At 46.9% G+C, this 23,951-nt stretch overlaps 1 protein-coding gene and 1 long non-coding RNA gene across 3 annotated transcripts in view; one reads left to right on the forward strand and one right to left on the reverse strand.

The window, feature by feature from the left end:
* The window catches only part of LOC109457455 (uncharacterized), a 611,744-nt gene that overhangs the window by 18,118 nt on the left and 569,675 nt on the right, over positions 1 to 23,951 (forward strand). Inside the window, exon 2 of the long non-coding RNA XR_012489845.1 lies at positions 6,372 to 6,559. This is a non-coding gene — a long non-coding RNA (uncharacterized LOC109457455). The remainder of the gene's footprint in view (positions 1 to 6,371; positions 6,560 to 23,951) is intronic.
* The window catches only part of GLRA1 (glycine receptor alpha 1), a 72,566-nt gene that overhangs the window by 11,795 nt on the left and 36,820 nt on the right, over positions 1 to 23,951 (reverse strand). For both annotated transcript variants that reach the window (XM_019734343.2, XM_019734342.2), the window contains exons 4-7: positions 9,010 to 9,233; positions 5,696 to 5,778; positions 4,396 to 4,533; positions 1,743 to 1,957 (exon numbers count right to left, since the gene is read on the reverse strand). In XM_019734343.2, coding sequence (XP_019589902.1) covers positions 1,743 to 1,957; positions 4,396 to 4,533; positions 5,696 to 5,778; positions 9,010 to 9,233 — 660 coding nt within the window. The remainder of the gene's footprint in view (positions 1 to 1,742; positions 1,958 to 4,395; positions 4,534 to 5,695; positions 5,779 to 9,009; positions 9,234 to 23,951) is intronic.

A 23,951-nucleotide genomic window follows, 5' to 3' on the forward strand; every position in this document is an offset into this window, starting at 1 on the left:
CTTGAGCAAAAATTGCATCAATCTATCTACCTACCTACTCACTTACCTACCTACCTACCTACTTACCCACCTACCTACCTACCTATATAGACAGACAAAATAAATGTGGCAAAATGATAACAATTGGAATCTAGGTGAAAGGTTCTGGGTGTTCATTGTGTATGATTTCACCTTTTCTGTATCAGAACAGAAGATTAAGTGTGGCATTCATTGGAAATGGCACATTCAGCATAAGGTTGGGTAGAGCAGAGGATGGTGTTGGCACTAACACCAGAGCAGAATGTTGCATCTAGTGTTGAGTGAATAAAGCAGAATGTGTCTCAGACGACAGTAGGGAATGTAGGCAAAGGCAGTGCCTAGCATTAGAAGAGAGCACAGCAGACTGAGGCAGCCAGCACTCAAAGTGAAAGGGGCAGAATGTTGGATCTGAGTGTGGGTGAGTGCAGGAGTGTGTGCTTGGTGTCTGGCATTAATAGTACATGAAGCAGAATATTAGGTCTAATGTTCAACGTGAATTAAGCAGAATGTGAGGTCTAGTGTTAACAGTGAAAGGGACAGAACGTTGCATTTATTGTGAGGGTGCCTGGAGGAGAATCCGTGTTTGATGTCCATAATGAATGAAGTGAAACGCTGTGTGCGTCTGGAGCTTGGAGTATAGAACAGAATGTCGTGTCTAGCATAGAGTGAATGGAGCAGCATGTGTATCTGGCATTGACAGTGAACGGAGTGACATGTTGTGTGTAGGGTTAATAGTGAATGGAGCAGCATATGGTTCAAGAGTTAACAGGGAACATGACGGAATGTGGCATTTAACATCAGAAATGTAAGCATCAGATTAAGGGATGTGCAGAAAAGGGTTAACATAGCAGGTGTGTGGCTGCTATCTTAGCAAGGACTTGCTTGCACTGTTGGCCCCTGGTTGACATCTGGGAACTTGGATTTGGGGAGTGTTCCCACTTTCCCTAAGTGATAAGGGTGCCTCACTCTGCCTAGACTGCTGTACAAACACTGTGGTTTATGCTGAACATCAGCTTTCCTTCTGGGAGTCTGGAATCGTAGTATGTGCTAGGCAGAGCGTGCCTCCCGGACCAGCACCCACTAAAAACCTTCAGTACTGAATCTTAAGTGAATCTCAAAACATTTCTCTTCCTGTCTCTCTGGGCAGAAACATCTCACACTTGTGGCTGCCTTTTTGTTGCTGGGCTAAGCGGGCACTCTGTGTGGTCCCTCATAGGAGGGGGAGAGCCAGGAAGCCTGCCCACGGATTCCTCCAGACTCTGTGTCTTTCCCCTTATTATCTAGCTGTGTATCCCAAATACATCACTGGAAGAAGTCTTAGCCTGAGTACAACTATATGCTGAGTCTGTGAGTCCTATCAAATCTCCGAACACGGGGGTGGTCTTGGAGAGTCTCAACACAAACTATCTACCAGAAATGGTGAAAGGACTGAAGCACTAAAAGTGAATGGAGGAGGAGGTGGAGTTGAATGTTAATAGTAAATGAAATGAAATGTGTGTCTAATGTTGGTAGCGAATGGGGCAAAATGTGGTGTCTGGCAACTGTATTGAACGTAATGTTAAATCTGGAGGAAAGGTTTAATGGATCAGCAAGCTGGATCCTGCCAAATGCAGTAGATAAATAGTGACTAATTCCTCACGGTCATCTTCTCTCAGGCAGGGAAGGGAGATGAATATCCTCCTTATCTGTGCAGGTGTTCTGTGCTACTGGGTGGTAGGACTTACCTTGGGCAGGGATGCTCGGGAGCCAGAGCTCTGGGTGGTCATGGTGAGCACGGTGGTGATGCCCAGGCCCACACGGGCTGGTGCGGCATCCATGTTGATCCAGAAGGAAATCCACGAGAGGATGACAATGAGCAGGCTGGGAATGTACATCTGGATCAGGTAGTAGCCCATCTGTCGCTCCAGGTGGAACCGGGCCTCTATGCAGGTGAATTTGCCTAAAAAATCATAGTGAGAAGGCAGAGGTGCCTAGTGGATAGGAACAGGGCTTTGAGGTCAGAACAGCCTTGGCTGGAGCCCTGGTTCAGCCTCCTACTAGCTGTGTCCTCAGGCAAGTGTTTGAGTCTGTCTGTGTCTCAGTGTTCTTGTCTAGGGTACATTGGGGATAATGATGGTGATGATGATGATGATGGTGATGATGGTGATGATGATGGTGACGATGGTGACGATGGTGATGACAATGATGATGATGGTGATGATGATGATGATGATGGTGACGGTGATGATGATGATGGTGATGATGATGGTGATAATGGTGATGACGATGGTGATGATGGTGACGATGATGATGATGATGGTGATGACAATGATGACGATGGTGATGATGGTGACGATGATGATGATGACGATGATGATGATGGTGACGAGGATGATGATGATGATGGTGATGATGATGGTGATGACAGTGATGGCGATGGTGATGATGGTGACAATGGTGATGATGGTGATGGTGATGATGACGATGACGTTGATGGTGATGACAACGATGATGATGATACCTACCTCATGTGGTTACTCATGGTTACTGTGATGATAGAATGAGATGGTGCCTATGAAGAACTTAGCACAGTCCTCACACATCATTAGTGCTCAGGAACGTCAGTTGCCATCATCCTCATCATCACATTTTGTTCCTTAGAGTGGGCCTAAGTGGACCATTCTCTATTCTTCTGCCAGTTTTCTTCCCCAAACATGACTCGATCGTGTTACTTCCCTTCGTAAACCCCTTCTTTGCTTCCTTCTCTCCTCATACGAGAAGGTTCCCATTACCTGAAGGGAAAGTTCAAACTCTTTAGTTCTAGCCTGTTTTTCTATCCCATTTCTCTTATCATGACCCCCTACGCTCCATCCCCTGGCTTGAATATGCTTTTACACTTGGTCCTACTAATCCCTCTGCCTGGAATGCCCTCATTCCTCCTCATGACCAGCCAAAGAAATCCTCCTTCTCGTCCCTGGCAGTTTAAAGGTGAAGTCTCCCCCCGCAGAATGCATCTCTTTCCCTGTGTTCCTTCAGCTCCGTTCACATGATCATCAGAGCCTTTAAGGCAGCACTCAGTGGGTGAGTAGGCAAGTCGGTCTCTCATTATCTCTGTCCTCTGCACTAGACCATGGCAGCTTGCCTCCTCCCTGCTTTGTATCCCCGGAACTGGAGTAGGGTCTCTGCTCCTGTCCACTGAAGCACGGTTATCAGTGGATTTCTAGAGCTCCCTGGACCACATGTCCCATATGGGCAGAGCCTTGTCAGGCTTTTCTCCTTGTATCCACATGGCGTCGCACAGAACTCAGCTCTCACTTACATGTGAATAGTGACAGCAAATGAAAATGATGATGGGAAAATGCTGTGTAAACAGTCAAGGGCTGTGGTATGTGAAAGTCAGTTGTGATTGTTTGATTTATGAGAGTTATTGCTCTCTTCTTGGCTGCCATTGTGTCTCCGAGTCTCAGCTTGTCCAGGGCTGAAGAAAGTTTCTTGGGAGGTTCTGACACATCTCCCAAGTCACCCAGAAAGGGGCAGCTGTCCTAGACAGACCAGAGCCCAGGCTGCCTGCCCTTTCCCTGGGCTTTCTATTAGCACCAGAGCCCATGGTGGTTTCTCTCATTCTTCACCTTTACCTCCTCTCTCTGCCCCGTCACCAGCTCTCCTCAGCTGGGTTCACACAGCAGCCTCCTACCTGGCCCTCTGGCTGGCACATGTACTGACTGAATTTCTTCCATCATGCTTCCATGAGCTCCCCACAGCCTGAACTATGGCGTGCAGAGCCAGGCTTGATCTGGCCCCAGCTCATTCCTGTATTCAGTCTTCAAACAAAGGCTGTGCTGGGCACGAGGGGTAGAGAGCTGAGCTAAAGAGTGCTGGTTTCCCCACTCCCCCCTTGGAGCTCAGGCTAGTGAATCCTTTTCAACGTCACTGTTTTCCAACATCACTGTTTGCTAATCTGCAGTGCTACGTCTCAGCTTCCTCCTGCTCAGCTCTGTTGTGAGCGTTTTCTGTGCCTTTGTCCTATCAGAAATGCCAGTTCCTGGGTGACAGAGACTGCTAGATGCCACCCCCCCCCCATAGCAGCTCTCCCTGGGGAATAGGGTCCATTTTGAGGTAATCATACTGCTACCTGGAGGAAAGACTATCTCCCAGCTTCCCTTGTAATGAGGTGTGGCCTTAGCTTAAGTTACTTGCCCCAGGACTCACAGGAAGAAAGTGTCAGAGTCATTTTTTGGTTTCAAAGGATATTCTCTTAATCTCTGGGTATTAAATACGGAGCTGTGTCCATCATGGACACCTCATAAGATCTGTTGAATCATGGTTGAATGAATGTTTGAAGTGACCTCTGGCCTCGACTGGGGGCTGGGATCCGAGGGGGCAGCCCCTGGAACCTACCTGTGTTGTAATGCTTGGTACAGTATCTCAAGTCCTTCTCTTCCTTCAGGATAAACTGGGGCAAAGTCAGTCCATCTGCGACCTGCACAGCTCCCTGCTCCTGCCACTCAAAGATGAGGTCATTCATGGTGTATCCAACTGGGATGGGATGAGAAGAAGGAGCAGTCACCACCGAGAAGCACTTATTTGAAGCACGTCCGGGTTGGTTAGGGTTAGAGACAGAGAGGCATCAGATACTTGCTGGAACTCACGAAGCCATGCTGTTGTTGTTTTTCTTTCCACAAAGGAGGATAAAACTGATTTAATTGTTCGCATGGACCCCACAACCCTTCTACCTCTCTTCCTACCCCTCTCAGCATCCTAACTTAGCTTGTCCTGCTGCCCCATCCCTACCCCCACGGTCAGATTCAGTTGACATCTGCTGTTCGTGCTGGTACACCATCCTGGCAAGCTCCCTCTTTTGTTCACAGCGCACTTTCCCCTGGGGCATGACTCTGCGGTATGCCATTGTGGTGGGTCTATCAGCTGGGGGCCAAGGTGTGAGATGATGACCCCGCTAGACCAATCTGACTGTCTACCTCAGGACTTGGACTCTTGAGCAGAGTGACAAAAGGTTCACAGCTGGCTGGCACTGACTCTCTTCAGAGGTGGCACTCCAAGGGGATGGTCCATCCGTTCCTGCTGTCTAAATGCTCTGCCCTGGTTCCTGTCCTTTTAGCAGCTCCTTCAAGTTCAAGAGGGACCTCTATGTCCTTCCTTTAATTCCTTTTTTAAAAAATTAGGCAGATTGCTGCCTGTGTTTGCAATGAAAGAAGTCAGCTGTCCCATCTCTTAAAGTCCCAGTTCATCTGATCTTCCCTACAGAGCCTTCTCCAAGTCCTCTCCTTCCCCGTCAGAAGGAAGCACTCTGTCTGTCATGAGGCCACCGTGTTTTCTACTTCGAACAGCACACTTCCCACTGGCTGCCCAGCGTTGGCCAGTCACCTATCGCCCCGGCTGGAGTGAGCATCCCCGTGAGGTCAAGGACCATCACTCACTCAGGCTATTTCTCCTTTGTTCCTGGGGAGCATGTTCACAAGGGCACGGGATAGCCTCTTTGGAGAACACTGCTGGCTCCAAAGCTGGATCTCAGGTGGACAATGGAAGGGGAGGTATATTTGTAATGCATAGTCTAGGAGCAAAGCCCCTCATCTGGTGTTTTGGGGCCCAGTAATTAGGAGCAGCTACGTGGGAATTTCTGCCGGTCCCATGGGTAAAGGGGAGTCGGGTGCTTTCTAGAGGCCTCATGCAAGGGACTCACAGCTTTCAAGTTGCATGATACATGTCTGGACGTCCATGGGGAAATTCTTCAAGTCCATGGGGCAGGCCAGTGTCAGGGTGATTCTGGGAAGAGAAGGGAGTTGAATGAGGTTGGATCCACAGACCAGGGAAACTGTTCTAGCTACTCCCAGAAATCAGTTATGTAGGAGGGGTCAAGGAGGTCAGGGAATTAGTGTTTTTTGAACCAATATATGTATATTTTCACATTTCAGATATGGAAATGGGGGCTCAGAGAGATAAGGTAGCTCGCCTGAGGTCACACAGAGCCAGTGGAACCTCTGTATTTCTTTGGATTCTGTCTGGCTTCTACAGACCTGCTTTTAGCAAGCTGCTCAGAGGCCTGATGGCCAGGGTTTGTCCCCATCCCCACCCTTCTCCAGAGCCCTCAGGTAGGGGCAGAGACTGAATTTTTAGTTGAGCAGCCCCAGGGGTCCGGCAGCCCCAGGTGCACCCACAGCAGGCGCTGTATGTGGGTCTTGGCTGCCTCCCTTCACACCCTGGGCTCATAAAAGGTTATTTTCAAAGGTCTCCCGCCTTCTGGGTGTCCAAACACAGCTGGCTCACATCTGTGGGCTCAATCTGGCGTCAGCTGGGAAATGGTGGGCACGCCAGGCTTCTGGACTAGCTGTTTATTTTGGGTTGTTCAACCCTTGCAGAGGCTGCAGCCTATGACCTGAGGAAGTCCCTTAACAGAATCCGAGGTCTGCTTAACAGAATCAGCTCCAGCTGGGATATAAGGCTTCAGCTTGAAAGGCTTTGCCAACCTCTGAGCACCTGCTGCAGGGAACGGAGAAGAAAGACTCTCACCGCCTTAGATCATCAGACCAACTCCCTCACTGGACCGGTGAGAAACTGAGGTGCAGAGAAGGATGGACAGGGACTCGTGTAAGGTCACACAGCAAGCTGATGGCGCAGGCAGGATTTAAAACTGTGTCTCCTAGCCTTGGGATTCTGAGCTCGTGTGTGGGCTGGCAGGTTTTCCAGCACTGCTATCCTGAAATCCATCTAACTGTGGTGGTCTAGTGGCACCGAGCTGCTGGCACCTCGGCTGCACGTGGTGAGGCACAAAGCCCTGTGTGAACTCCCTCCCTCCAGCTCACACCCGTGGCTCCAGGTGTGGGTCCCTTTAGGTACAGAATGGAAGCAAGAGGGGGGAAAGGCAAGGGAGAGGGAGGGGCAGAAGAGAAAAAGGAGGGAGTGGGAGGACGGGGAAAGTGAATGCAGTTGATTTCTGAAGATGAAAGCTCCAAAGTGGGACAGCTGTCACACTGGGTTAATTTCCTGAAGTTGAATGACCTTGGGAATATCACTTTCTGCTGATTTGTCCTTCTGTCATGCTGTACTGGGCCATAGCTTCCCAGAGACATGAAACTAGCCTGGCAGCAGCAAAATCCAAGCAGGGTGACCCGTCCCTCCCTGCCAGCCAGCCAGCCAGCCAGCCAGGGCCATGGTGGCCATTTCCTAAGCCTATCACCCTTCCACTTTGGACGTGCCCTGAGTGGGGTGAGCTCCCAGTGAGGAAGGCCACATCTGCCTCTGGCTCCCTCCAGCCTGCCCCTCTTGCTGCCTACTTTCCCAGCTGGTATCCTAAGTCCCCTCTCCCACCCTGCCTGCTCTCAGGAGGGACTCTGAATTCAGTCACATCTGAGGATCAGGACTTGTGCTGCTTTTCCTATGGGCCTGGGCATTTAAAGCTCATCTCCCAATGGAAAGAAATAGATTTATCCCCCTGAAGAACTAGAGAGGGAGAGGAATTCATTTAAGATCCATGCTCCCTTTAAGCTCTTTCAAACAAAAATATCTTCATTCATCAAATATTTGAGCGCCTATTGAGTGCCACGCCCTGTTCTTCTAGGTTCTGAGTGGGCGTCAGATTCACACTGGAATCTAGGTTCTGCTGGTAAGTAGCTGTGGGAACTTTGGTAATTTACCTAAATGTTCAGATCCTCATTTGTCTAATCTGTAAAATGGGCATAATGAAGCCTACTTCATGGGGTTGTTAGGAGGATAAGACATAATATATGTAGAGCACCCAGCCTAGTAAGTACATTCTCAGTGAATGGCATGGCTGTAAGAATGACGTGGACATTGCTCGCTTTCTGCAGGCCCTGGGGGAGGAGAGTGGGAATTGAGTGGGGAGAGGTGGCAGAAGACTCTGAAAGTTTGCCCCTAACTGCAGGATACACCCCAGCTGGGGAACAGGGTCCCGGCTTCCTGGACTCAGTGCAAGGTATGGAGGACTGAAAGCGTTTCTAGAGGGATGGAGCCCCTCTGACTCATACCTGTGAGCGGCACCATCCACCTGGCAAGCCCATTCCTTTACGCGGCAGTTGCTGGGATTTGTCAGGTTTTGTGCATTTCTCCTGATATATATATATATACACACACACACACACACACATATATGCATATATACACACACATATGGTATATATAATATATATAGTATATATAATAATAATATAATATATATATAATATATGGGCAGAGACTGAATTTTCAATTGAGGAGACTCTCTATATATACATAAATGTATATATATACATGTATATATGTGTGTGTATATGTATATAAATTATATATATATACACACACACACATATATATATGTATACACTGTGTTTCTCCGAAAATAAGACCTAGTTGGACCATCAGCTCTAATGCATTTTCTGGAGCAAAAATTAATATAAGACCCGGTTTTATTTTACTATAATATAAGACCGGGTCTTATATAATATAATATAATATAATATAATATAATATAATATAATATAATATAATATAATATAATATACTGGGTCTTATATATGTACATATATATTTTTTTTGGGGGGATATATAGTCATTGTGGTGAGAACATTTAACGAGGCCAACCCTCTAAAGAAACCCTGAGATGCACAGTGCAGTGCTGGTAACGCGTCACCAGGCTGTACAGTGGATCTTAGAACTCATTCACATTGTGTAGCGGAACGCTCTGGCTATTGACTGTGCACACGCCTTTTCCATCGTGTTTGACTGAAATTCTGAGTAAGCTCAGGGGCCTAACTAGAACCTTGTTCCGGATGCTTCCTTAACTCCCTGGTTCGCATGAAGCACCTGCTCCTAGGACTTCTCGGGGTATTTTGTTCTTACTTACTGAGCGTAAGTTACAGAGCTGGTTCTGCCTATTTGGCAGCGGTGTGGTGTTGCCAGGGCCTGCTCACCTCTGTTTGACCTTCGTCTTCGTGTCTGCTCCCAGAAGGCAATGGGAAGGCACTGTCTGAGGATGGCAGGGATGGAGCTGTATGAACCCACCTGATGCTGTACAGGACGTTCCCGTTCCGGGAGATCCGCAGCAGTTTGTTGTCCGTGGTGATCTCATGGAAGTGCGCCCCCTTCTCGTTGGCAAAGAACAGGTCAGGTTTCCAGATGGAATCCAACATGGACGGGTCCAGGTCCAGAGAGTCGTCCGGGTACTCGTTGTAGGCCAGCCGGGGGTCGTTCCACTGCTGCCGCAGGAAGATGTTGACCCGATAGTCCTACAGCCGGGAGACAAGCAGGTGGGGTCAGCGCCCGGAGGGCCCAGTGCTTTCAGCCAGTGCGCCCCAAAACTCCTCCGGAGGATGTTACTACAGTGTGGTTGCCACTCACGGGGGAGCGAGGCAAGGAGTCTGTGCATCGGGCAGAAACCTGAATGAGGCGTGTGCCGTGGGCAGAGTCAGTTATCCTCGGACATTCTCCAGCTGCCCCTTTAAGTATATTCAACTCTGAACTGAGGTTATTTAAATGCTGTCCTTTCTTTTGAGAAACTTAAAAAACGAAGTTCGGGATGATGTAATACACACCCGTTTTCATCCGGTTAACATTTTCATCCTGTTAATATTGTTTTTTAGGTAAGAGAAATAATACATTACGGATAAAGTTGAAGTCCCCCTTTTATCGTCAAACCCTGTCAGTGCAGTAATTGTCACACACACTCAGGTTTGAGAGTCACTATTCTAGACAGATTGAAGGGATAAAACGAAAGACTTAAAGCGGATGCCTGGGCGTTCAAACTGTTCTGCCTAAAGAGAACAATTCTGAAGCAGTGAAGGGAGGGTGGGTAGAAACATTGCACAGTGTTCCTGCGGTCCTAGGGTTCCCACCACTGTTTTAATACCAGCTTTCGGTAACCTATAGCATGCCGTTGCTTTGTTTGGGAGGGATTAATAGATGTCGTTAGGTCTTCCTGGCTTCTAAACTCAGTGCTAAGTCCAATGCTTCTCTGATGGGACTGCAGGGCAGTTACTCCACTGGAAAAAATTCACAGATCAAACCAATTCGGGAAATGTTTGACTAAACCAAATGCAACAGATTTCTTTATTGCAGGACTTCTCAGAGACCTTAATGTACACGAATGAATTCTGTGTGTCTCCAAGAGGGCAATAGAACACGCAACACTTCCCTGATTTATTTTGGCCATAGAACTTTTACTGTGTGCTTGAGGCTTCTCTTCTACAGAACATAGGTTAGGACCTGCTATCGCAGTCAAAACTCTATCCCTCCCCCCAGGCCTTTTTTCTAGTTGGAGTAACTGAAGTTCAAAGAGAATTGATATTGGCCCAGTGTCACTCTGAAAAAGCAGAGCAGAGCCGATTCTGGAACCCAAGAGTCCTGACTTCTAGTGAGGGTTTGTTCAACGGGTCCTGGAGGAACTGAAAGGGTCCATTTAGTTCCCATTCACAACCTGAGAAAACAATTAGTGATCTGGGTTGGTCTCCAGGGCAGGAAACTGGGTACTGAAGTTAAGAAATAGCTGCATGAAGAAAAGTTTTACATTTTTTTTAGAGCGGCATTGTAAACCTGGGGTCCCTAAATCTTATGATACTGTAAGTAGAATTCAGGTTGTATCTGTGTTTTCCCAGGAACAAGAGCACAGCTGTCTTTGTTGGATTATCGGGAGGGTTTATAGTCCTACAAGATGAATAACCTCCGTTCATGTCCGACTTGAATGCTCTCCTTGAAGAAATAATGTCCATTCACAAGCCCCTGCTGCCGCTCTCTCCTGAGGGTGCCAGATAAATGAGATCATGCTGTATTTCCTTTGGGGTGCTGCTTCTACGTCCTAATTAGTCTTAGTCTGCCATCAGCAGGGGTAAACTAAAACCAACCACCCTTCTCCCCACCCTCACCCTCACCCCTGCCGGTTCCTCCCACAGCACATGCCTCATTCTGTTTGCCTACGAAAAGTATCAGTAGCTTCATAAATGTTTCAAGGTATTTTATAGAATGTTTTATAATTCAATTGAAGCCTCTCCCTCCAACCCCATTGAAAAATGACATTTGGTCTCCTAATCTTATGTCTTATCTTGTAAGTCCCATGGTGGAGGGAGGGATTCAGGCCAGACCTGGATGTTGATTCGATGTTTTTTTAGCTGACAATGTTGGACAGCTCCCAGGCTGGCCCCATCGGATCAGGGCTTTAGAAACGGCTCTTTCTGCCTTGGATTTTATATGAAGTGTGTGTGTGTGTGTGTGTGTGTGTGTGTGTGTGTGTGTGTGTGTGTGTGTCTGTGTGTGTGTGTGTGTGTGTGTGTGTGTGTGTGGTGAGGCACCGGGCAAGTCATGGCAGAGTAAACACTCTATGAATGGTTGGGTAAAAAAGGCTTTCAGTCCCCAAACCCCAGCTGCACTTTTAATGTTCTTGCCATTGACATGTCAAGCCTGTTTATGTGGCTGGAAGGAAGGAAAGGAAGTGGCATTTCTTAAAATGGTCTGTTAGACACCAGGTGCTCTTCTAGATACTGTCACATATGAGGACATTTAATCCTCAGAAAATCCCTGCAAACTAAACATTCAGATTCCCATAGTAAGGGTAAGGAAACTGAGATTTGGAAGGGTTCAGAAACTTGTCCAAGGCCCAGAGCTGGTGAGCGGCAGAGCCGGGGTCTGGATCCACACCTGCCCAGCCCTCAGTGAGCAAGTCCCACGGGCGTGGACAGTCCGTCGTGCGCCCAGGATACTCTCAGTCACCCTCACAGCCGAGGTAAATGCCACCTGCTCAGCTTAAGCCGTATCTCCTGCAGGAGACGATGCTGTCAGGCTTCCCTGATCTCTTCCTTTTCCGATCTCCTAGCAGAATGGAATCACCAGAAACATTTAACACTTCCTCACTGTGTGTGTCTTATCTCCTCAGCTTGGTTGGCAAAAATTTGAGAGGATGAACTTGAGTTTATATTTCTCCTGCACCATCCTACCTACTCGCCCAGTCCATGCACCCAGGAGCTACCCAACACCCAGGAGGAGGGGCGGGGGAGGGGCAAAGCCAGTAAAAGTTGGAGCAGGTGGAGCTTTCGTCATTTTATAGCTGGAGAGACTGAGACTCAGAGAGAGGAGGACTTTTCTAAGGTCACATTGCAACTCACTAAAGGACTTGGGATTAGAACCTGAGTTTCTTCTCTGGGCCTCACTGTTCAAAGACAGAGTTAAGCTAGATGGTCTCGTATCCTTCCAGATCTAATACTATGTTAACTGTTATTAGTTTTACTTTTTCAACAACAATTTAATGGAGCTTCTAGTGAGTGCCAGGCACTGTTGTAGGCCCTGGAGAATATGCTGAGAACAAGACGTATGTATGCAGTCACAGAGCCTCCGGTGTAATGTTTACGCCACACTGAGGTAGGGCTCTGGTAGGGATTGAGAGCAGGGTGTTAGGGAGATACAGAAACAGGCTTGGGGTGGGGTGGGGTGGTCAGGGAAGTTTCCGGGAAGATGTGATATTTAAGATGAGACCCAATGTGGTTGAGTCAGGGCGGTGGGAACTGCATATGTGAAGGCCTAGGGACAAAGCACTTAGGAAAGAACACAAGTAAACGAGGAAGGGGAGGAGTGGGAGGGAGCACGCACGGCCTTGCAAGCTGTCCAGCGGCACTTGGACTCATCCTGGGAGCAAGGTGGAGCCTTCGAAGCATGTGCATGAGGGAAGGACATTATTACGTTGTGTTTTATTACTGATATTTTAAATATATTTTATTTTTTATTATTACGGAAGTAATGCATGTTGGTTGTAAAAAACAAACAAACAAACAAACAAACAAACAAACAAACAAACAAACAAAACAGCACATCCCCTAAAAGAAGAAAAACAAAAACTGTAGGGTCCCCTTATGACATGACGAATGGCAAGTGAGACCTGGGGAAAGCATCCCAGTATCCTTGGGCAACCGGTCTCCTCTTGGCAGCCCCACTGCTCAGCGCAGCAGCTGCCGCCCAACCAAGTTGCTGCCACTGATTTCCCCTCCTCCCTGGTTGGGAAGCAGCGGTGGGAAACGCAGCTCGGGAGTGGTCAGTGTAATTGGTGTGAAGGCTGAAAGCTAAATGCTGTTTCGCTTACTTAGCCCTGTCCTCACGTTGGTCAGTGTTGGAAATGCTGGGGGTCCATGTTCAGGTTCAAGAGCTGGGGAGCGACATTTGTTCCTTTGCTTTTTTGAGGGTTGGGGTGGGGGAGCAACATTTGAATTCTCCACCCTAGGACCTTAAGTTCTGGCTCCTGTAGTTGGTTTCTAGGTCTCAAACTCTCAAGGGAGGGCTATCTCAGCCCAGGCGGGAGGGATTTCCAGAACTCTAGCTCACCAGTCTTAAGCATCAACTCGCCTATCTTGCCTCTGAGATTCCCTAATCATCTGATTTCTTCTGGAAACTGGGTGACTGCTATGCTTGTAAGACCAAGGTAGAGCATTAACTCCTTCATTCATTCAGTCATTCATTTTGTCATTCAACAAACATTTACTGGGGGTTCCTGTGTGCCACCTGCAGTTCGGTTTTCCCCCATCCCACCCCCATTGTGTCTTGTTTCAGATTCTAAGCCCTCCCAGTAAACTCCTCTAAACTTTGTATTGTGGTGAAATAGGAAGCATGTGGTGTTTTAGTAGGAAAGAGCTACCTACTGAGTGTGTTGTTGGGAAGGAGATGTGGGAGGGCAAGACGTGTGCCTACCGCAGTCAGCACGTGTGCCTACTGCAGTCAGCACGAAGGGACGTCGCCCAACGGGTGGACAGAGCACCTAAGTCTCGGCATTCCAACTCTCCCAGGGAGGTCTTTTCTCCAAATGCGATTCAACTCTAAACATTTATTAGGCTCAGTGGAAGTATAGTGAGGGTGGAGGCATGGATCTTGGTTTCTACTCTCGCAGAGCTCACAGTACCCAGCAGGTAAGGTGAGATGTGGGCACAAATATCTACCGTACAACACTGAGGGTGAAGAGGGTCAGAAGAGGCGCTAACAAACGGCTGTTAGGTATTGCTCTCAAGTTACCGGGATTACTTCCAGCCAGGTTGGGTGAACCTGGAAAAGCTGTTGGAGAGAAAGTGGCATTTGAAATTGCCCCAATCAGTTTGGGGCAATGAAGTTCGCTTCTCTAGGTCTGGTATTGTTTTGAGATGTGGACAGTATCTGGTTTCAGCGGGGAAGGAGGCCAGTGATGTATGAGGGGAAAGTCAGAGGAGAGGCATAGGCGTAGGGCAGGACAGGGTATGCGGACTAGGGGTGTGATGTCGGTGTATGTAGGGTCAGGATGTGTGCAGCTGGGGGTCAGGGGAACATCACGTAGAAGGAACAGCACAAGCAAACGTGTACAGGGGGGGCATTCAAACAGTTCAGTTTAGCTCAACCACTAGCAACGTCAGTAACAAAAGGTCCTCCTTATTGAAGGTCTACCCTGTACCAGGCATTGTGCTAAGCAAGCCACACGCGTCAGCTCATTTTATTTTTAAAACAGTCCTATGACTTCGGTATTTTCAGCCTCATTTTATAGGTGAAGGAGATTCAGGGAGGTTAAGTAATTGGTCCAAATTCACAGTGAACAGTGGGGTTGGAATTCAAATCTGGTTTGTCTGACTATATAACGTTCATGCTCTCAACCACGCTGCTGTGACAAGGCTGTAAAATGGAATTGAGACAGGAAATCCTGAACCGCCAAACTACAGGATTTCATTCTGTAGCCAGTTTGGCACCACCAAAGTCTTAAAGAGTGGAGCAGTATCACAGTTTGTCTTCAATGAAAGCAGCACGGTGGGAATGCCCATGAGATGTTGGACATGAGAACATACGCACAGGGAGACCTGTTCGGAGGCTGTTGTGATGGTCCACCTGAGAGATAAGGAGGAGCTAACACGTAATAGGAATGGAGTGTGGGCTGGATGACAGGACCGTAGGTCTCTGTCCTCACCATCGTCTTCATCATTGCCATCATTACGGCGAGAAACAACCTGTGGAGACTTCTGTCTCAACTCCTTCATTTTACCCACGGCCCTGTGAGGGCCAGGGTCTTTCCCTGGGCCACACAGCAAGCCAGTGGCTACGGTGGGGCTTGCATACGGAAACCTGGGCCCCTATCCCACCTCTCCTGTCCACTCCTCCACCTGTAAGGGCAAGAAGAGGAGAACCAAGGGAATGTGCCGGTGGGCGGGCTCAGCTCTCCTTGGAGAAGCTCTCACCGAGACTCGGCTCTCGCAGGATTTGGGATGAAAATGCCTGAGAGCTGGACCAGTCTGCTGAAAGCCAGAGGCCCTGGGGGCATTCAGAGTGGAGGACGCCCAGGCTTGGTTTATGAGCTGCTGCTTCCTCTCCCACCTGCTGCCCTTCTCCCAGAACTCTGAGAAGCACAGTGGAACCAGAGTCATAGACGTTGCCTCCAAACGTGAGACGAGTCAGCCCCGTCTCCTCAGCCCTGCGAGAGTGTAGACCGAGCTCATCGGCACACGTAGAGTTTACGAAATCTGGAACTTAGCCAGGAACTGTGCTAAGAACTTTAATGAACCCTCTCCAGATCCTCACAGCGACACCATTTTACCAATAAACGGAGGCCTTGGGATATTCAGTGCTTTGTTTAAAGTTAGTGACAGCTGAGGCTCGAATCCACAGCTGGCTGACTCCAAAATCCTGTGCTTTTAAGCTGTACACTGTATTGGCTCCTTTCATTAATACTGTCTTATACTTATTTGCTGCTTTTTACTTTTCAAAGCACCGTCACGTTGATTTTGTTCTATGAGGTTTGGCATGGAAGAAAAGATTCTTATCCCCATTGGATAGATGTGGCAACTAAAGCCCAGAAAGTTCAAGTTCCCATCATTAGTTACTGGTAGATCCAGAACGGATAAAAACAATGCAAAGAATACTAACAGAGTGAGGCTTTACCACATGCAAGGAATGATGCTAAGAGCTTTATGTGTCTTATTTTATCTTCTCAATACTCCTGTGATGTAGGTTCTATTATCATCCCTATTTTACAGTTAGGTAAATCAAGGCCCACAGAGGTTAAAGAACTGTTCTTGACCTCACACCACTGGTAAGGGGCAAAGCTGGGATTTGAACCCACTGCCAGAGCCCAAGCACTTAACCACTAGACTACACTCCCCAGGATATCCCAGAATTGCACTGAGCACAACAGTTTCATGACACCTCAATGCCATGGGATACCGCCTCTGGCTGCTGTTATGTACCTGTGGGTTTGTCTAGACCCACAATGAGCAGGAAGTATTAGAAAGGGCAAAGGACACAAGGCCTGTGTCCCAGGTCCCGCAGTCCACGAGTGCTCCTCCCTCATTCTTGCTTTGACCTTCAGGTTTGACCCTTTTTCTGCTCTATACTCGAGTCCAGTGCTGGCAGGCTCCCCTGATCCGGACTCACTGCCTCCTTGGCTCCAGATGCCTGCTCTGTGCCTTGAACCTCCCCTAAGCCACCACCCTGCCTGTGCATTCTCCTTTGGAGCTCACACAAGCAGAGCTGCATGTGTTGGAAAGAACCGTAGGTGGTTTGGACCAGTGGAGCTGAGTGTCTCTGTTTGTCTCTAGGGGATCACTACCAGCATGAGTTTAATAATTACATAAACATGCTAATAGCTGCTACTTTTATTGGGTGTCTAACATTTGCTAGAACTTTATGTGCATTGTATCTATAAACCTTTCATCAGGCTAGCACACTGGGTACTATTACACTCATTTTATAGGGCAGGAAACTGAAATTCAGAGAGGTTAGACAGCGGTTAAATGCCTTGCTCAAAGTTCCATAGCTAGTAGGTGCTAGAGCCGGGGTATGTATCCAGGACTGTCTGGCTCCAAATTTTACATCCTTTTCGTGATTGCATACTGCCTTTCTATTTCCACGTTTTTTTTTTTTTAAATCCAAGTTCCTCAATGGGTGGATTAAAGCGATGTAGTAAACATAGTATATTGGCACCTCCACTGGTCTGTGTGACAGGCTGGCTCCTACATATCCTTATGGTCAGTGTCAGGTGAAGAACTTTGGACGGGTATATTTCATAGTGAGGTGGATTCATCACTGGTCGCCGAAGGGTGCAAACTGAAGGGTGGATGTTAACCCTTCAGAAAGAGAAAGAGGAAAGAGGACAATGCTCGCTGTCCGGGGCACAAGAGTGAGACGCTAACAAACTGGGACATGTGGACAATAAGCTTGCTCTTTGAGAGGTAAACTAACAGCAGAGATGACTATGCAGTGGAGGAGTTGGGCGAGGCCCAGCATCCGTCACAATGACCCACGTGCGATCTCAGTGACTTAGGACAGGCGCATGCTTGTAATTTAATAAGTAGAACCCTAATTTATCCATTGTCTTGTGTCTTGTTTGGAGAACTATTTATAAATGTGGGAGACATTCATTCAGTAGTACAAGAAAGGGCAGTTTGAGGAACAGGAATTTGGCGATTGGTAATCTAGCATCATCCGAGGTATAAGGTCACTCTGTCTGGGGGAACCCCAGCTTTTTTGTTGCTGGAAAGAGGGTTTCCGTGTGGTGAGGCAAGGAGAGTTTCTTAGACCTCTCTCCTGGCCTGGATGACATTTCCCGCAAGATTGTCTGAATTTTCCAGGTATGTCAAAAGCAAATTTTGATTGGCTTCCCTGCTCTTCAGAGAGTAGCAAAGGAGTGCTTTCATGGAGGACGAGAGCGTTCCTCTTATTAGAATGGAAAGATCCACTGTAAGTTAAAATAACTTGGCAGTCTTATTTACCCACTTCAGTCTTTTGTGGGTTTGATGGTCATGAGTCAGCCTTCCTGAATCAGATCTGATGGAGCGTCAATGCTGGGCTGTCATAAATTCATGTCATGTCATGGTGATGGCTCTCTTGGTGGTGTGTTGGGAGAAAGCCATCCAGCAGACAATACCAACACTGCCTATAAATCTGTTTTCTGCCTGTAGAACTCTAATGGCATTTCTGAGAGCTCTATTTTTGGTCTTCTCTTCGTCTTCAGTTTACCAAGGCTTTGTGGAGTGTTGAGCCATATCCGACTGGATGACATTTAATGGACTTTCTCTTGGTTCCCCCCAACACAAACGTATAAGAAGTGACCTAGCATTAGCTGTGTAGAAAGACTGAAAGTGTGATGGAAAAAGCAACCACAAAAACGAATCTCATTCACAGTAGCAACCAACTCTACAAAATAGCTAGGAACAAACCTAACAAATGTGTGAGTTGTACATATTAAAAACAAACAAACAAACTCTAAAACTTTACTGAGAAGCATAAAGGGATACCTATATAAATGGAGAGACACACCATGTTTATCAAATATTGTAAAGATGTCACTTCTTCCCAAATTAATCTATAAATTCAATTTGTAAAATCTGAGGCAATTTTTATAGGCTTCCACAAGCTGATTCTAAAGTTTACGTGGAAGAGAAAGGGCTGAAAGGTCAAGAAAACCTTGTAAAAGAAGAACAACAGAAAACTTTCTATACCAGTCATAGCAACAGAATGGTAAGCCATAGTAATGAAAATAGTGGGGGATTGGTGCTGAAACAAACAAACAGCAATGAGACAGTAAACTGAGACCAGAACCAGACTAAGTACGTATGGAGCTTTAGTTTATGAAAATGATAGCATTTCAAATTGGCGGAGAATAACGGCTACTTAAGAATGATGTTGGAAAAATTACTATCTAATCAGAGAAAAGTAGAATTAAGCCACCACCAAATACTTTACAGAGAACTTAAACTCGACCAGATGGATTCAGGAGGTACATGTAAAAACAAAAGAATCTATAATATTATTCAAAATGCCCATTAAACATATGCAAAGATGCTCAAATTCACTAGGAATCTGGAGTGAAAATTTTAAATGACAATGAAGAACCATTAAAAAAATGTCACCTGGTAAAATTAAAAACCTTGATAATACCCTGGGTTGGCAAGGATAAAGAGAAATGAACACTGTTGTGAGGACAGTAAATTATTGAAGCTTCTTTGGAAGTGAGTTGGGCAATAATATATGTCAAAATAATAAAAAAGTGCATTCTTTTTGGTAAAGTAATTCCACTTCTGGAATATATCCTAAGGAAATGCACAAAGAGTTACGTACAAGAATATTCATTATGGCATTGTTTGTAATAGTGGAAATCTGCATAAGACTAAAGGGCTACCGTGTTTCCCTGAAAATAAGACCTAGCCGGACAATCATATCTAATGTGTCTTTTGGAGCCAAAAATTAATATAAGACCGGGTCTTATATTATAGTAAAATAAGACCCGGTCTTATATTAATTTTTTGCTCCAAAAGACGCATTAGAGCTGATTGTCTGGCTAGGTCTTACTTTTGGGGAAACGTGGTGTTAGGAGAAGGGTGGTTAAATATCAAGAAATAATGTCCAGACAATGGAATTTTCTAGGTAGGCCATAAAGTCTGGAAACATAGATTAAAATCATTTAGTCACATATCAAATGTAACGATAATAAACTATTAGGTTGGTGCAAAAGTCATTGCAGCTTTTGCAATTATTTTTAACCTTTTAAACTGCAATGACTTTTGTACCAACCGAATACTTCTTTTTCTGCCTTTGGTGGTGTGCGGAGTTAGGAGTGAGGCAGACCACTGTGTAGTGATGTGGAGAGGTCCCAGGACATGGTGGAAGTGAAGAAAGCAAATTGTACTGCACAAGCCTATTTCTACAAAGATGTGTGTAGGCACAAAAATGTTTGTACACGCAAGGAGAGGAGACGAGTGGGACGTACACTAGCATGTGTATCTGCGTTCCTATTTCTCTCTCTGGTTTCTTTCTCAGTGGACTTCTTACAAAAGCTTGTTTTCATCTATTACTCATATAGTGAAAAACAGTGCCGGCGTGTTACTGTCCGTAAGCGTGCTGTGGTTAGGCTGTTGCTGACCCCCAGGGCTCCTGCCAGTGTGCCTGTCCTATGCTAGGCTAGCCTGACCCTTGACAAGAGAGGCTGGAGCTTATGGCCTAATAATGGAAATACTGGGATTCATGCACAGAGGACGTCAATACACACACACGTGTGTGCACGCACATGCACACACACACTCTCTCACTTGTTTACCTGTAGTTCCACATGAATTCGTGCTGTATATATGCCCCCACGTGTGCACACTCCCATGTACACCTGCACACATGTGTAGACATACTCACACTCACACATGATTCATATGTCAGTACTCTTTCACTCACTCACATGTATTTGCATGTATATACATCCACATGCACATGTATAACACACATATAAATATGCTGGCTCATGCTGCTGCATACTTAAATATGCTCTGATATATTCACAGATATCCACACAGCGTTCCATAAATGAAAACAATGCACTTCACGCACATTCTCTCTCTAATGCTTCTGCATATTCTTACATAGTATACATGCATACACACAGATACGTGCACATACACACTTCTGCATATTCACAGGTACATTTATAACCACAGAAACACACACTTACATTCACACCGATACGTGGTCATACACATTTCTCTTTGAGGTTACATGACCAAATATATTCAAACTCGCATACACACACACACGCCTGTGTGTACATTGCACTAACACACACGTGCATACATATTCCACAGATACATAGATGCCGCAGTGTACTCTCACACATACACACAAGCACGTGTGTCCAGACAAGCTGGGTGGTTCCCTGTAGGTTCTAGCGCCACATCTTTCTCTTGTAGATTGTAGACGGGCTGCTCTAGATCAGGAGCCCCTTCCGGTGTCTCCCTCATTCATTCCTGTTCCAACTTCTACCTTCGTTTTGCTGCCTAGACCCAAAGGGAGTCCCCGGGAAGGTCAGATGAAGGACAGGCAGCTCAGCCCTCCCCTGGTCTGGAATGGGTAGAGACCCCTGTTGCTTTGCTGGCTGCCTCTCTCTGCTGTCAGGTCTGTTAGCTCTGGTGAATAAAACCAGGCCCTGGGAAACAGACAGTCAGGCTGAGGGGCTCCAGCTGTTCATAGAGCTGCTCTGCACTCCTGCTGCTCCTGAAGTACAGCCTGGGAAGTTTCTGACACTGGGACCATGTCCGTATTACCGTGGCCCGAGGGTGCACCACCAGTTCTTCCCGTGGTTGGAGAGACATAGCCCTGGGACGGAAGTCTGGGGTTTGGGGCATGTCTGTTCAATGAACTTCCCTTTCAGCTGTGACTCCCTATGAGCAGAGGAAACAAGAGGAGCTGGGTAATCCCACACGTCCAGGAATTAGACATTTATATTTGGCTCAGCAGAATGTGGGCTTTGGGGTGAGGTAGATCTGAATTCCAATCCTACTCTTCCACTCATTAGCTGTGTGGCTTTCTGTAAGTGATCGAACCTTTCTGATTCTCAGTTTCCTTATCTGTAAAATGGGGAGAACATTTCCTGTCTCCTGGGGGTTGTTGTGAGGTCTAAATGAGATGACATATGCAGAAGTACTCTGCATACTGCCTGACACGCAGCACCGTGTAATGTGTGGTTGTTGCTATTATATTCCAAAGTGGCCCAAATGCTTGGATTGGTGGGATCTAGGGGAGAAAGAAGCTGAAGGGAGGGGAAACTTTGGCTACTGCAAAGGGCACCCATTCCATGCTGTGTGACCTTGCTCAAGTGATGACACCACTCTAGCCATCAGATTCACTTTCTGTAAAAGAGAGAACTGGTTTAGACCATTTCTTAATTGTTTTTCTAGCTCTGAGATTTTAAGTCCTCCCCACCCCCCCAAAATCATCTGCAAAGCAAATTAAACACATAGATAATAAAGAATGCAGTGGGAAAGAGTCCCAGCACTATAGAATGTGCAAGCTGGAGCATGGCGACTCCGACTTTGGACTAACTTTAACAAGCAAGAAACCTATGTCACCTGTGGACCACTTCCAAGGAAGCATATCATTGCCGAGCCTTTATTTCCCATCTAAAGAGTATTTGTGTCTCTCCTAGAAGCCGTCTCCTCTGGGCTCCACTTGTTGGTTATCTCCATTATCACTATTTGCTAGTTTACCCTGAGGTGTGCTGAGCCTGGCATGATCGGAGATTGGGTTTCTGCTTCTGACAGAACTTAGGTTGTTTGTCAGGGTGCGTTGTGGGTCTGTGATCCCCTGGTTTCCCAAGTCTGTGCTCTTCGGTGTTAGAACAGCATAATGCAGAACAAACACTTGTCAATGGATTATGACCATTGGGTCAGTCACTAACTAGCTCTGTCATGTCTTCAAATCTCCCTTTCCTCAGCTGTGCAGTGGGGAATGTAGTGTCTGCCATGTCTACTTTACAGAATGGTTGTTAAGACCAAGAGTTGGGTGAAGGAATCGAATGAGAGAGTGAGTGTGAAATGTGTGTGACAATTGTAAGTGGCATTCAATAACAACGCTGATATCCACGGTGTGTGTGCTGCGTGGCAGGCACTGTGCTTAGTGCTTCCGATGCTTTACTTCCGGGCCTCCCAACAGGTCACGTGGTGGATGCTACTGGTGCCGCGTTTTATAGAGGAGGAAGCTGACTTAGACAGGCCACCCTGCCCAGCTCACAGAGATGAGCCTCAGCTTTTGTCTGAGCAGCAGGGAAAACTGTGTCCTAATTGTCTCTGCAGGAAGCCAAATGCAGCGGGAGTGGAGTCTGGAATGGTAGACAGGAGACGTGGGGGAGGGGAAGCTAAGGCTCAGAGAAGCCTTGCTCAAAATCACACAGCTGATCAGTGAGAGCTTGAGGCGTCAGTGTCCAGAGTCTCCATCATCATCATCATCATCATCATCAGCAGCAGCAGCAGCAGAACACTTAGAGCATTTACTGTGATCCACACTTTCCTGCATGTACCCCGCACGATAACTCGATGAGGTCAGCATGTTCATACCACTGGGATTTCACAGACCAGGAAACCGAGGCTTAAAGACATGAGGCAAATCAGCTCCTCACCTACAGTGAGGGAGCCCACCCAGGTCTATGTGACTCCGGAGCCCAGGATCTGAACCACCACACAAAGTCAGGCCGAATGGCCACACTTTCCGAAATCGGTAGCCAGGAAGTAGGTCTGTGTGGTCACTATAGGGAAACAAGTGGGAGTGGTGACGGAGTGCAGAGATGTACACCTATCCTCACGTAACCGACGTCTTTACAGAGCGGCTGGTCCCACCCGCGCTAGGGCTGAGAACTGTTAATATTTACTATTCCTGAAGAAGAGCCAAGGGGTCAGTCCTCACCACACAAAGACTATGAGTAATGCAAATGTTGGCGCACCGCTGGTTTGGGAGGGAGAAGAAAAGCAGAGGGGCTCGTTAGGAGCTCTTCCAAGACATCCATTCAATGTGGAAAAACTTGGCTTTTTGAGGTGGATACCCAGTGAAAAGCAGCCATGTTTGTTCCCAGTGGACAGGTGGGATCATTTTCATTTGGAAATAAAGGGCTTTTTAGTTTTGGGGACTTTGCTCGGTTGTCCTTTGGATGTGGACAGGGTCAAGACTGGCCTCTTTGCAAAAGGACAGATTTTGAATTATTTGCCCCATGACCTGCAGAGCGCAGTGATTTTTGCCAGTCTGGGACTGAAAGGTTAGATCTAATGTTTAGGACCAAATAATGGTTTTCACTGACAAACAATATATCTGATTTAGTTTATTTACTTAAAAAAATTATTGAGTACCTGCTATTACATCACTGCAGGCCACTGATGTTCCCACAGAAAATGAGACAAGATTCTGGACCACGGAGCCCTTACATTATAGTGAGAAGTGGGATGAATAAGCAGACTGTGGTGGTGTTAAGTGGTAAGTGCTATTATGGGAACTGTAAAACATGTCATGAGAATTGGAAGAAGGGAGACATCTTAGTGTTGGGTCAAGAACACATATGAACTCACACACACATGTGCACATGTGTTAGAGTGTGAAGCCTTCCTATGGAGGTAATTCTAAGCAGAGACTTAAAGGAGAATAGGAGATGGCAAAGGGAAGGGAGCTGGAGTGGGTGCTCAGAGCAGAGGCCTCAACAGCGTCATGAGAAGCTGTCAACC

Source organism: Rhinolophus sinicus, linkage group LG10 (genome assembly GCF_036562045.2).
Source record: "Rhinolophus sinicus isolate RSC01 linkage group LG10, ASM3656204v1, whole genome shotgun sequence".
In the NCBI taxonomy this organism is placed as follows: Eukaryota; Metazoa; Chordata; class Mammalia; order Chiroptera; family Rhinolophidae; genus Rhinolophus; species Rhinolophus sinicus.